Consider the following 11,134-nt stretch of genomic DNA (forward strand, 5'->3'; position numbering starts at 1 on the left):
CTCTGTATCTATTAATGTACGATCTACTGTACAATATAAAGCACCTTGAGGTGACTGTTGTTGTGATTTGGCGCTGTATAAATAAAATTGAATTGAACTTAAACTCCCCCGAGGTAACAAATTCTGATCATTTCAGTTCCTTCTGCAGATTATTCCAGGAAGCGGGGGCAGCGTATTGAAAAGCCTTTTTCCTCAGTTCTGTCCTAATTTTTGGGACAATCAATTGTATGATATTGTGAGAACGAAGGCTGTATTGGTTGCGGCTTTTTACACATATAAACACATAAAAAAGAGGAAACCAGCCCAAGCAGAGATTATAGATAAAGATCAACCAATGGGAAAGTCTGTGAATATGCAAAGATGGACATTTAGCAGAAGCATACAAAGAACAATGATGTACACGATTTCCATAGCCAGTAATAAAACGTAAAGTGTTTTCTCACTTGGAGGGAGAAACCGGATTGATTTCCAAAAAAACCCCCCAAAAACTATTTATACTCAGAGGAGGCTGAACATCATCAGTACAGGAGCAGATGATAAACACATCATGAAGACATCTTGGGCTTGTATAAAGCATATCAGCAAACATGCATTCATAGTCTCCATCCAAACCCTGACATCCTCCATCGTGCCGGGTCATCTCCATGGAGATGGCTGATTTCTTTGCCATCTTCCTTCTGCATCAGATGGATAGCAGCACACCAGCAATGATGCAATATGGACAGAAGAGCACTAGATGGCAGGAGAGTCTCAGTACAGACAAAAAGTGATGAGGAGGAGGAAGGGAGGAAGAAAAGGGGGACCAGGGGAGGAAGAAGGGGTGACAGCAGGCTCTGCAGGAGAGATGATGAAGGTGGGTCTTTCAGCGATCAGTTTAGTTAGGTCACGTCTTTAAACAGGAAGTGATGTCAGTGTCCTCACCTCTGACCCTCAGAAAGCTCTTAAGAGATTCTTCATCTACGCCGACAGAACACGAGTAGACGCCTTCATCAGACTTCTGCACGTTAGTGATGATGAGCTCTGACTTGTGTTCAGCTCCAACATGACTCCCATTAATGAAGAAATAAGCTTCAACCTTTGAACCTCTGTGGTTTCTGCAGCGCAGCGTGACATTACTTCCTGCCCTCACAGGAAGTGCAGGGATCTCCAGGATCACACTTCTATCTGACCAACAGAGACACAAAAGGGTGATACAGAGACAAAGATCCACCAGCAGAGCAGAGTCGCACAAAGACAGCTCACTTCCTGTACCTGAAATGCTGATGGAGACTTCATCGCTCTGCTGTCCAGACGAGTTTTCACAGAAGTAAAAATGATCAGAGGAGAAGAATGAATCCAGAATACAGAAAGAGTAATATCCCACACCATATCCATGCCAGCTTAGACTGTCAGCACAGTCATAACTGTAGTCATCTGTTGTTATCATCACCTTCCATCCATCAGCTGTCTCTCCTTCATCATCAACACAACTCAGAGACACAGAAGAAGCGTATTTTTTGAAGATCTGCTGGAGGTTTGGACTGACCTGCAGAGAGACTGAGCACAGACACACAGTAAATGTATTTGTGATCTTTTGGAGTCTCTGATTGTTTTCACTTCATCAACTCACCTGCAGAAACAGCCAGTGCAGACAGCAGCAGCACACACACACCTGCAACAGGACACAGGTCAGTAAAGGTCAGAGGTCACTGAAGGTCAGGTGGATCAGCTGCTTCTGCTTCACGCTCATTTAAAGAAACCAAAAACTCCCAGCATTCATTCATCAACTGTCCTTCAGCTGGACCTGGACTCACTCTGGTTCCTCAGTCAGTGGATGGATGGATGGATGGATGGATGGATGGATGGATGATGGATGGATGGATGGATGGATGATGGATGGAGGATGGATGGATGAATGATGGATGGATGGATGGATGGATGATGGATGGAGGATGGATGGATGGATGGATGGATGGATGAATGATGGATGGATGGATGAATGATGGATGGATGGATGGATGGATGGATGGATGGATGGGTGCATGCATGGATGGATGGAGGATATATGGATGGATGGATGGGTGGATGGGTGGATGGATGGATGAATGATGGATGGAGGGTGGATGGATGGATGGATGGATGGATGGATGGATGGATGGGTGCATGGATGGATGGATGGATGGATGATGGATGGATGGATGGATGATGGATGGAGGAGCTGTGTTTGACTCACCGAGGAGCAGAGAGACAGCTGGAGTCTTCATGTTGTCCGGATGCCGACTGAATGTCAGTCGGAGCAGTGAGACGCGTTCAGCTTCACCACTTCCTTGTTTACACGGAAGCGAAATGCAGACGCGAGTTTGACATAAATAAGACGCCCACCTCCTTCACTCGTTTTATGGACTCTGACATTTTGACTGTTTCAGTACATAATTAGACTCTATGGAGCTCAACAGTAAGACTCCACACAGATCTAGATTGTGAGCCATGACGTTGTAACCTTCCACAGCACACTGACTGCCACATGGTGGCATGTGCGCTTGAAGAAACCACACGTCTGTAAGATCCGTCTGATTTTAACAGAAAAAACATTTTATGACATGACACTGTGGAAAAGAGTCTCCTCATGGTCCCCAACAACATTGTCTCTTATTGGTGGAGCTCACCGTTACCATAGAAACGCACCACTTCAGTTCAGTTTTTTTCGTATTTATTTATTTATTTATCGTTGTTTATTGAAAGTGTGAAAGTTGCGGTCACGACTGAGGCGCCATACCATATCAAGAACTAGGCTGTGCTTCACTACACACACAACATAAACTACACAATCTATACACAAGACACAAAAAGGATGAACTCTGTGAAGGCTGGAAGTCATCAAAGCTTTGCAGGGCATTATAGGTTTATCTGTTTTTTACCCAGATCTGATCTTTTCATGGCTCACTTTATGGGTAAGGGTTAAAACCCTTTATGAGGGTTTTATTAAAATAAACAGAAACAGAGACACTGCTGAGCTTGATTTGCTTCCCTGTAAATATAAATGACACCACGCTTCATCTTATCATCACACAAAACATTTAGTAGGATTTACTGTATACCCTCTATTTTTCTGAGCATCTCTTGAGAACTTTCACATTTACAGTGATCATTATGCAAAACCTGAAACAATCCCTGTAAAATATCTGCAAGTGCTGCAGGTATCAGAGAGAGAGTAACCACATCCTTCCCACAGATGTGCCACTGAGCGCAGAAACACATGTAAGAGCAGATCTTTCTCACGCTGCGCACACACTGTAAGCTAAATGTCATCAATAATATCATCTGTCTGTAACATCAGCATCACTCATGTTCACCATTTTACTTCGACCCAAGTTCACTTCTACAAGAGCTGTTTCATCAGACCTCATCAGCTCTCCTTCCTCTCATCACATTTCCCATCTTCATCAAAGAAATGTGATTTTGAACAGACGGAGGAGAGACTTTTATTCTGATTGTTCACCTGACACTCCAGTCCTTCCAATCAGATTCACTGCAATGTTCAAAAACATATGAACAACTGTGGTAACTACACGAGGATACAGCTGATGAGCCACTACATGAAACTGTGAGAAAGAGCTGTTGGAGCTAGATTAAGATGAGAGGTGACGATGAGTGAGCAGCAGGTGGCTTCATGCTGAGAAAGAGCTCCTCAGATGTGAGGTTTGATTTGAGAGTGCTGATGGAGACGTTTAGAGGAGGTCAGAAGGGTCTTCACTCTGTCTCTGTGGATCAGGGGAAGCAGATGATTGGCTGCTGACCGAGGGACTGTGCTGGACATGCAGGACATGTATGAGGACAGTTTAGACACTGATTGTTCTCTCCGACTTCATTCTGGTTTAGAAAAGAGTTGTGTGAGTCTTGGACAGCAGTTTAGAAAGCTGTGTGCTCACTATATTCAGGTGATATTTTCCTGCTGTATTCTAAATAAAAATGTTTTTATGCTGATAGACGAGTTTTCACAGCTTAAAGCCATTTCAACATCGTTCATGAGGTCCCAGGCTTTCTCTTGATTTTCGTGTTACACTAATACAATTCTCATCAGGAGACTGTCTTGCTGACAGCCTCTTACACGGTTTTAAACAGAAAGAAACCTTGGCCAGTTTAACTAATTGGTGTGTGTTATCTGGCTTCATGGACAGATAGAGCTGGGTGTCATCTGCATAGCAGTGTAAATGTATGCTATGTCTTCTAATGATGCTGCCTAAGGGAAGCATGTATAATGTAAACAGAATTGGTCCTAGCACTGAACCCTGTGGAACTCCATAATTAACCTCAGTGTGTGAAGAGGACTCTCCATTTACATGCACAAACTGGAGTCTATTAGATAGATATGATACAAACCACTGCAGCACAGTACCTGTAAATGGCCTGCATTTGTATAGCGCTTTTCTAGTCCCTAAGGACCCCAAAGCGCTTCACACTACATTCAGTCATCCACACATTCACACACTGGTGATGGCAGCTACATTGTAGCCACAGCTGTCCTGGGGCGCACTGACAGAGGCGAGGCTGCCGGACACTGGCGCCACCGGGCCCTCTGACCACCACCAGTAGGCAACGGGTGAAGTGTCTTGCCCAAGGACACAACGACCGAGACTGTCCGAGCCGGGGCTCGAACCGGCAACCTTCCGATTACAAGGCGAACTCCCAACTCTTGAGCCACGATCGCCCTAGCCAGCTCCCCCGCTGACCCCAGTAGGCACCCCCATACTCCGCAACCCGCCAGGACAAGGGGGCCCAGGCCCATCCGGACCGGGGCCCAGAACAGCAGCGCCGCCCAGCCCCGCAGAGCCCAGGACAGCCCACTTGACCCCACCACAGAGAAAACTGCACCCACCCCGTCATCCACTTATCTTCCAGACTACACAAGACAATAGACGCCCAGGCTGAGATCTTCCTCCACCTCTCCTGTATCTCCCCCTCCTGCAGAGTGAGTTCCTGAAGAGAGGAGAGCTCCTGCAAGGTGTAACAACCTCCCCCACCAGTCGAAGAGCCCCCCAGGTGGCTCGATGCACTGGCGGCACCCTGCGCCAGGGCCAGGCCCCCATACACCCACCTGCCCACAACCCCAGCAACATACCAACCAGGACCCAAGCCCCCGAGGCCCGGCCAGGGCCCCAGCCCAGAGACGGAGCGCCCCCAGAACCTCACGCCCGTCCCGGACCCACCCAGGGGCAGCCAGGCTACCAGGTCAGTAACCCACGTCCGTCAGCACAGACCCTCCCCTAGCCCCACTGCACACAGCCACGAGGAAACCGTCACCTAAGAGCCAACAGAGCCCTTAATAGGCCATGACCGCTACTCCGGGTTGAGCGCCCCAAGGAAGATGCTCCTGGGGAACCCCCCGACGCCCTAAGCCTGTCCCTACCCCCACACTAATCACAACAGTGAAGGCGGGACAAAACTATGACCCCCCACCCCCACTAGGTGATGGAGCTAATCAAAGGAGCCCAGAGCAATTGATCTGATGTGGTGGCAGAGGCTGTATCAAGACTAATGTAATCTAATAGATAATTTCTATATTGGTTAGAATTAAGATTATTTTTATTTTTCCAGTTCATGAGGACTGTTTTCTTGGCTATGCATAGGGCAGTGAAAACCATATGGGCTATATTCTTATCTGTAGTGACATTATCTAAGCTGCCCAACAAACACACTAAGGGGGAAGTTGGAATGTTAAATTTCAGACACTTTGATAAGTCTTCACATATCTCGCGCCAAAACTTCTGAACTGGTGGACAGAAGCAAAGAGCGTGGATATAATTGTCCGGTGTTTTGGTTTGACAGTGTGAGCAGTTGTTGGTAGATGTAAAGCCCATCTTGAACATCCGATGACCTGTATAGTGCACTCTATGTAGTATTTTGTATTGAATTAATTGAAGACTGGGATTTCTAATTAGATGAAAGGTTTTTAAGCAAATCTGAGACCAGAAGTTTAGGTCTAAGTTAACTGATAAATCCGCTTCCCATTTTGCAATAGGAAGTGATATTGAATCATCTGTTTTAGAAAGCATTCTGTATATTTTGCATAGTAATTTGGGGATTTTAAGAGTAAGAAAATGAACCACACTTGGTGGTGTTTGTAGTTCAGCTTGACCCGGTTTAAATTTCTTTTTTACTATGGATTTAATTTGTTGATATTCTAAAAATCTTTTCTTGTTGATCCCATATTGTGTAACTAGTCTGTCAAATGAAATAAATTCTGTTCGTTCTAGTATATGTTCTAAATATTTGATTCCTTTACCACTCCAATCTGAAAAGTTTATCATATTATTGTTTTGTAATATGTCAGGGTGTTCCAGATAGGTGTACGTTTGCATGGGATTAATGAAGACTCCGTCAATTTTAAAAACTCCCACCATGCTGTCAGAGAAGAGCTGATGCTGATGCTTTTGAGGCCTTAGTTTTCACCGGAGCTACAGTATCCAGAGTCGTATGTAGTGAGGAGGTAAAGTTATTAACAAGATGATCGACCTCTGTTGGGGTAGCGTTCAGATAGCTGCTCTGCTCTGTGTTGGTACAGGGCATTGAAGATGATAACAGTGGGTGGATTATATTCTTAAACTTAGTTACAGCGCTTTCAGAAAGACATCTACTTTGATAAAGTCTACTCTCCACTGCTGTGTAATCAATTATTGTAAATGTAAATGTTATCAGGAAATGATCAGACAGGAGAGGGTTTTCAGGAAACACTGTTACATGTTCAGTTTCTATGCCATATGTTAAAACAAGATCTAGAGTGTGATTAAAGTGGTGGGTGGCTGTCATTTTTAGCATCTACATGGATGTTAAAATCACCCACAATAATTATTTTATCTGAGCTGAGAACTAAATCAGATAAAAAGTCTGAGAAATCAGACAGAAACTCTGTGTAAGGCCCAGGTGGACGATAGATGATAACAAGTAAGACTGGTTTCTGAGTTTTACAGCTGGGGTGGACGAGGCTAAGCATCAGGCTTTCAAATGAATTAAAAGTCTTTCTGGGTCTTTGGTTGATTAATAGGCTGGTGTGAAAAATTGCTGCCACACCTCCCCCTCGGCCTGTGCTTCGAGGTTTCTGGTAGTTAGAATGACTCGGGGGTGTTGATTCATTTAAACTAACATAATCATCCTGCTGCAACCAGGTTTCTGTAAGGCAGAGTAAATCGATTTGTTGATCAATTATTAAGTCATGTACTAACAGAGACTTGGAGGAGAGAGACCTAATATTTAATAATCCACATTTCACTGTTTTACTCTTTGGATCAGATGTGGATACTGTATTGTTCTTTCTTTGTGATTTTTTTATGTTTAAAAAATGATGGTCTTTAGTTTTAGTTTGTGTTTTGTCTGTTTGGGAGCTGACACAGTCGCTAAGCAGGGCTCTAACTAACTTTTTGCCACGGTTGCACTGGTGTGCCTAATGTTTTCTTCTTAGGTGCACCAGTTCAAAAGTTAGGTGAACCCAAATTTTTCAACCACATTGCTTAACACCGCAGCTTTACACGTTCACTTTTTTTATTGCTGTCCATACAGACAATATTGATTTGTAAATGATTAACTAACAATCTTGTCAACACAAAGTTCTTTATTTGGAGCACATTTCTACAAGAAAGATAAGTTACCGTAAGCAAAACCAAACAGTCAAATAAGTCAAACTTTACTCAACTCATTCTTCTTGCTTCCTCCACTTCCGTACCATTGATTCATTAATGTTGAATTCTTTGGCAGCTGCTCCATTCCCATGTTCTACTGAGTGACTGATAAATGTGCTTCGTAAGCATGTCTCTTAACTGGAGCCATTTTCGGGTCCTTATACACACACAATACGTTAATATTACGTTGAAGCACGGTACGTATCACTCCGTGAGGCTCCTGACTACAGCAGCCGTAATGCTCCAACAATCCATCAAGCGGTGCAGCTTCATAGCTTAGCAAAGTCATACTAAAACATTTTTGACAGATTTTAGAGCGCCGTGTAGCACATAAAACCGGTTCGAGGTCAGTAAGCACAACCAGAATTCATACATAAGACACACTTTTGAGGAAATGAAAGGATTTTAAGTGCATCTTATAGGCTTAAAAATACGGTACTGAAAAAGTTCTTGTGCTTAAAGTGCTTCACTGAGCTCAAATTTAAATTTAAAATATCTCAAGATATATAAAATAAAAAGAAAGTGTAAATTAAAAATGGCTCAAAGGCTTCGAACTGAACATCTCAATATCTGAACATCTTACCTTGGGCGTCTCAGAGGTCCCGCCCTCTCTGATTGGTTTAGACCACAATACAATCATAGTGTTGTCTGCTGTTGGCCACACAGAGACTTTCAGAGTTGCTGAGACCTTTTTTTGTCTACTCGAATAGCTGGTCGCACCTATGCGGTATGTTTTTTAGTCGCACCATTGAGAAATTGGTCACACTCTAGAGCCCTGCTCTAAGCGGATGGGTTTTTGGGGGGTAGCAGGAGGAGAGAAGCTGCAGAGAGGCGTGTAAGACTGCAACTCTGCTTCCTGGTCCCAACTCTGGATAATCATATTTTGGGGGGTTTAATAAATTTGTCCATATTTCTAGAAATGAGAGCTGCTCCATCCAAAGTGGGATGGATGCCATCTCTCCTAACAAGACCAGGTTTCCTCCAGAAGGTTTGCCAATTATCTATGAAGCCCACATCGTTTCTGGGACACCACTCAGACAGCCAGCAGTTTAAGGAGAACATGCGGCTAAACATGTTACTCCTGGTCTGATTGGGGAGGGGACCAGAGAAAACTACAGAGTCCGACATTGTTTTGGCAAAGTTGCACACCAATTCAATATTGATTTTAGTGACCTCCGATTGGTGTAACCAGGTGTCATTTCTGCCGACGTGAATTATGATTTTATTGAATTTACGTTTACCCTTAGCCAGCAGTTTTAAATTTCCTTCAATCTCACCTGCTCTGGCCCCTGGAAGACAATTGACTATGGTTGCCGGTGTCTCTAGCTTCACTTGTCTGAGAACAGAATCGCCAATTACCAGAGTTTGACCCCCGGCGGGTGTGTCGCCGAGTGGGGAAAAACGGTTAGACACATAAACGGGTTGGTGGTGTACCTGGGGCTTCTGTTTAGGACTATGCTTCCTCCTCACCGTCACCCAGCCATCCTGTTTCCGTGGCTGCTTGGGACCTATGCCTGAGTAGGAACGTGCAGGAGGGACAGGTGAAAAGGCCATGCTGCTAGCTAGTTGGCTACAATCTAAGCTAGCAAATCCCTAAAGACACAGTGAGTGAATACTGTGAATATAAATTAGCGAGTACACAGATACACAGAGCATGTGCTTTGGATAAAGAACATGAAGATTACATTATAAGTTGTTATGTAAAGTTTGTAATTAACTGGCTACACTGATAAGCTACACAAAACACCGCTATGCGTGTTACATTACTGCACTAAGATCCAACACCAAGTGAAAGCCCCACTTCTACAACCCTGAAGAACACATGAATCCATGAACACTCAGGATCATCCACTATTCAAACAAAAGCTCAGACATAACGCTCGGTGGTGACATCATCACTGATGACCTCCCACTCTTCATCCAGTTTGTCACCGCCTCCATTGTTCTGGGTCATCTCCATGGTGATGGCTGGCTTGTTTTCCAACTTCCTGCTGCAGCAGATGTACATCAGCAGACCAGCAGAGATACAGTATGGACAGAAGGCCAGTAGATAACACAAGAATTTGAACTGAGTATGACTGAGAGAAAGTGGAGGAGGAGGAGTGGAAGAGGCAGTCGGAGGAGGAGAAGGGAGAGCTGTACTGGGATCAGACTCTGCAGGAGAGAGAATTGTGGTTTAGTTAGTGATTAGTCTTTTATCAGGTCTGTAGTTCATGTCTTTAAATAGGAAGTGCTGTCAGTGTGCTGACCTCTGACCCTCAAAAAGCTCTGAGGAGATCTCCAATGTTGATCAACCAAACATGAGTAGAAACCTTCATCAGATTTCTGGACATTAGTGATGAGGAGCTCTGATTGATGTTCAGAAACAACACGACTTCCTTTAAAGTAGAATTCAGCTGAATATCTGTGATTATATTCACGACTCAGGAATTTATGTCTGCATCGAAGAGTGACATTACTTCCTGCCCTCACAGGAAGTGCAGGGATCTCCAGGATTGTACCAAACCCTGATCAACAGAGACACACACAGAGTGATGTAGAGACAAAGGTACACCAACAGATCAGAGTCATACAGACACATAGAGACAGGTGGGAGCAGCTTACAGCTTGTTACTGTTACATTGATGGAGACTTCATCGCTCTGCTGTCCAGATGAGTTTTCACAGAAGAAAATCCCATTAAAGGAATCAGACATGTCGAGAACACAGAAAGAATCAAACTTCCTCCAAAAGGCTGAAGCATCTGCTCTGCAGTCCACAGTGTATCCTCTTCCAGTCCTCTTCACCAGCCATCCATCAGCTGTCTCTCCTTCATCATCAACACAACTCAGAGACACAGAAGAAGCGTGTTTTTTGAAGATCTGCTGGAGGTTTGGACTGACCTGCAGAGAGACTGAGCACAGACACACAGTAAATGTATTTGTGATCTTTTGGAGTCTCTGATTGTTTTCACTTCAACTCACCTGCAGAAACAGCCAGTGCAGACAGCAGCAGCACACACACACCTGCAACAGGACACAGGTCAGTAAAGGTCAGAGGTCACTGAAGGTCAGGTGGATCAGCTGCTTCACGCTCATTTAAAGAAACCAAAAGCTCCCAGCATTCATTCATCAACTGTCCTTCAACTGGACCTGGACTCACTCTGGTTCCTCAGTCAGTGGATGGATGGATGATGGGTGGATGATGATGGATGGGTGGATGTAGGAGCTGTGTTTGACTCACCGAGGAGCAGAGAGACAGCTGGAGTCTTCATGTCGTCCGGATGCTGACTGAACATCAGTTTGAGCAGTGAGACACCTTCAGCTTCACCACTTCCTGTTAGCAAGGAAGTAAAATACCATATGTGGCACAAGTCCTTGCATTCTGCATTTAAGTAGAATTACAGATACTTTTGTTAGAAAATACTCCTTAAAGTACTTATGATTCTTCTTTACTCAAGTACAGGGTCAGAAATGTACTCAAGGTATAGAATAGAATAGAATA

At 44.3% G+C, this 11,134-nt stretch overlaps 2 protein-coding genes across 2 annotated transcripts; both read right to left on the reverse strand.

The window, feature by feature from the left end:
- LOC120731076 (neuronal cell adhesion molecule-like) lies at positions 1 to 2,427 on the reverse strand. Its single transcript, XM_040027847.1, has 5 exons — positions 2,213 to 2,427; positions 1,610 to 1,651; positions 1,252 to 1,536; positions 922 to 1,164; positions 1 to 833 (listed from the first exon to the last, which is right to left on the reverse strand). The coding sequence occupies exons 1-5, from the start codon at positions 2,241 to 2,243 to the stop codon at positions 751 to 753; spliced, it is 684 nt and encodes a 227-aa protein (XP_039883781.1). The 5' UTR covers positions 2,244 to 2,427; the 3' UTR covers positions 1 to 750.
- A 6,608-nt stretch (positions 2,428 to 9,035) lies between these two features.
- On the reverse strand, positions 9,036 to 11,134 carry LOC120731080 (contactin-4-like). The gene is made up of 4 exons (XM_040027849.1): positions 10,615 to 11,134; positions 10,257 to 10,544; positions 9,902 to 10,159; positions 9,036 to 9,806 (listed from the first exon to the last, which is right to left on the reverse strand). Exons 2-4 carry the CDS (start codon positions 10,345 to 10,347, stop codon positions 9,520 to 9,522), a joined length of 636 nt encoding a protein of 211 aa, XP_039883783.1. The 5' UTR covers positions 10,348 to 10,544; positions 10,615 to 11,134; the 3' UTR covers positions 9,036 to 9,519.

This window comes from Simochromis diagramma, unplaced genomic scaffold (assembly GCF_900408965.1).
Source record: "Simochromis diagramma unplaced genomic scaffold, fSimDia1.1 OVJJ01000343.1, whole genome shotgun sequence".
Taxonomy (NCBI): Eukaryota; Metazoa; Chordata; class Actinopteri; order Cichliformes; family Cichlidae; genus Simochromis; species Simochromis diagramma.

Excerpts from the sequence above, each read along its gene's own strand:
- LOC120731080 (XM_040027849.1), bottom strand. The coding sequence starts at position 10,347 with ATGTCTGATTCCTTTAATGGGATTTTCTTCTGTGAAAACTCATCTGGA. Across the intron at positions 10,160-10,256 it reads CAATGTAACAGTAACAAGCT|GGTTTGGTACAATCCTGGAG; the intron begins GTAAGCTGCTCC and ends TCTGTTGATCAG. Across the intron at positions 9,807-9,901 it reads GAGCTTTTTGAGGGTCAGAG|AGTCTGATCCCAGTACAGCT; the intron begins GTCAGCACACTG and ends TCTCTCCTGCAG.
- LOC120731076 (XM_040027847.1), bottom strand. The coding sequence starts at position 2,243 with ATGAAGACTCCAGCTGTCTCTCTGCTCCTCG. Across the intron at positions 1,537-1,609 it reads TGCACTGGCTGTTTCTGCAG|TCTCTCTGCAGGTCAGTCCA; the intron begins GTGAGTTGATGA and ends GTCTGTGCTCAG. Across the intron at positions 834-921 it reads GAGCTTTCTGAGGGTCAGAG|AGCCTGCTGTCACCCCTTCT; the intron begins GTGAGGACACTG and ends TCTCTCCTGCAG.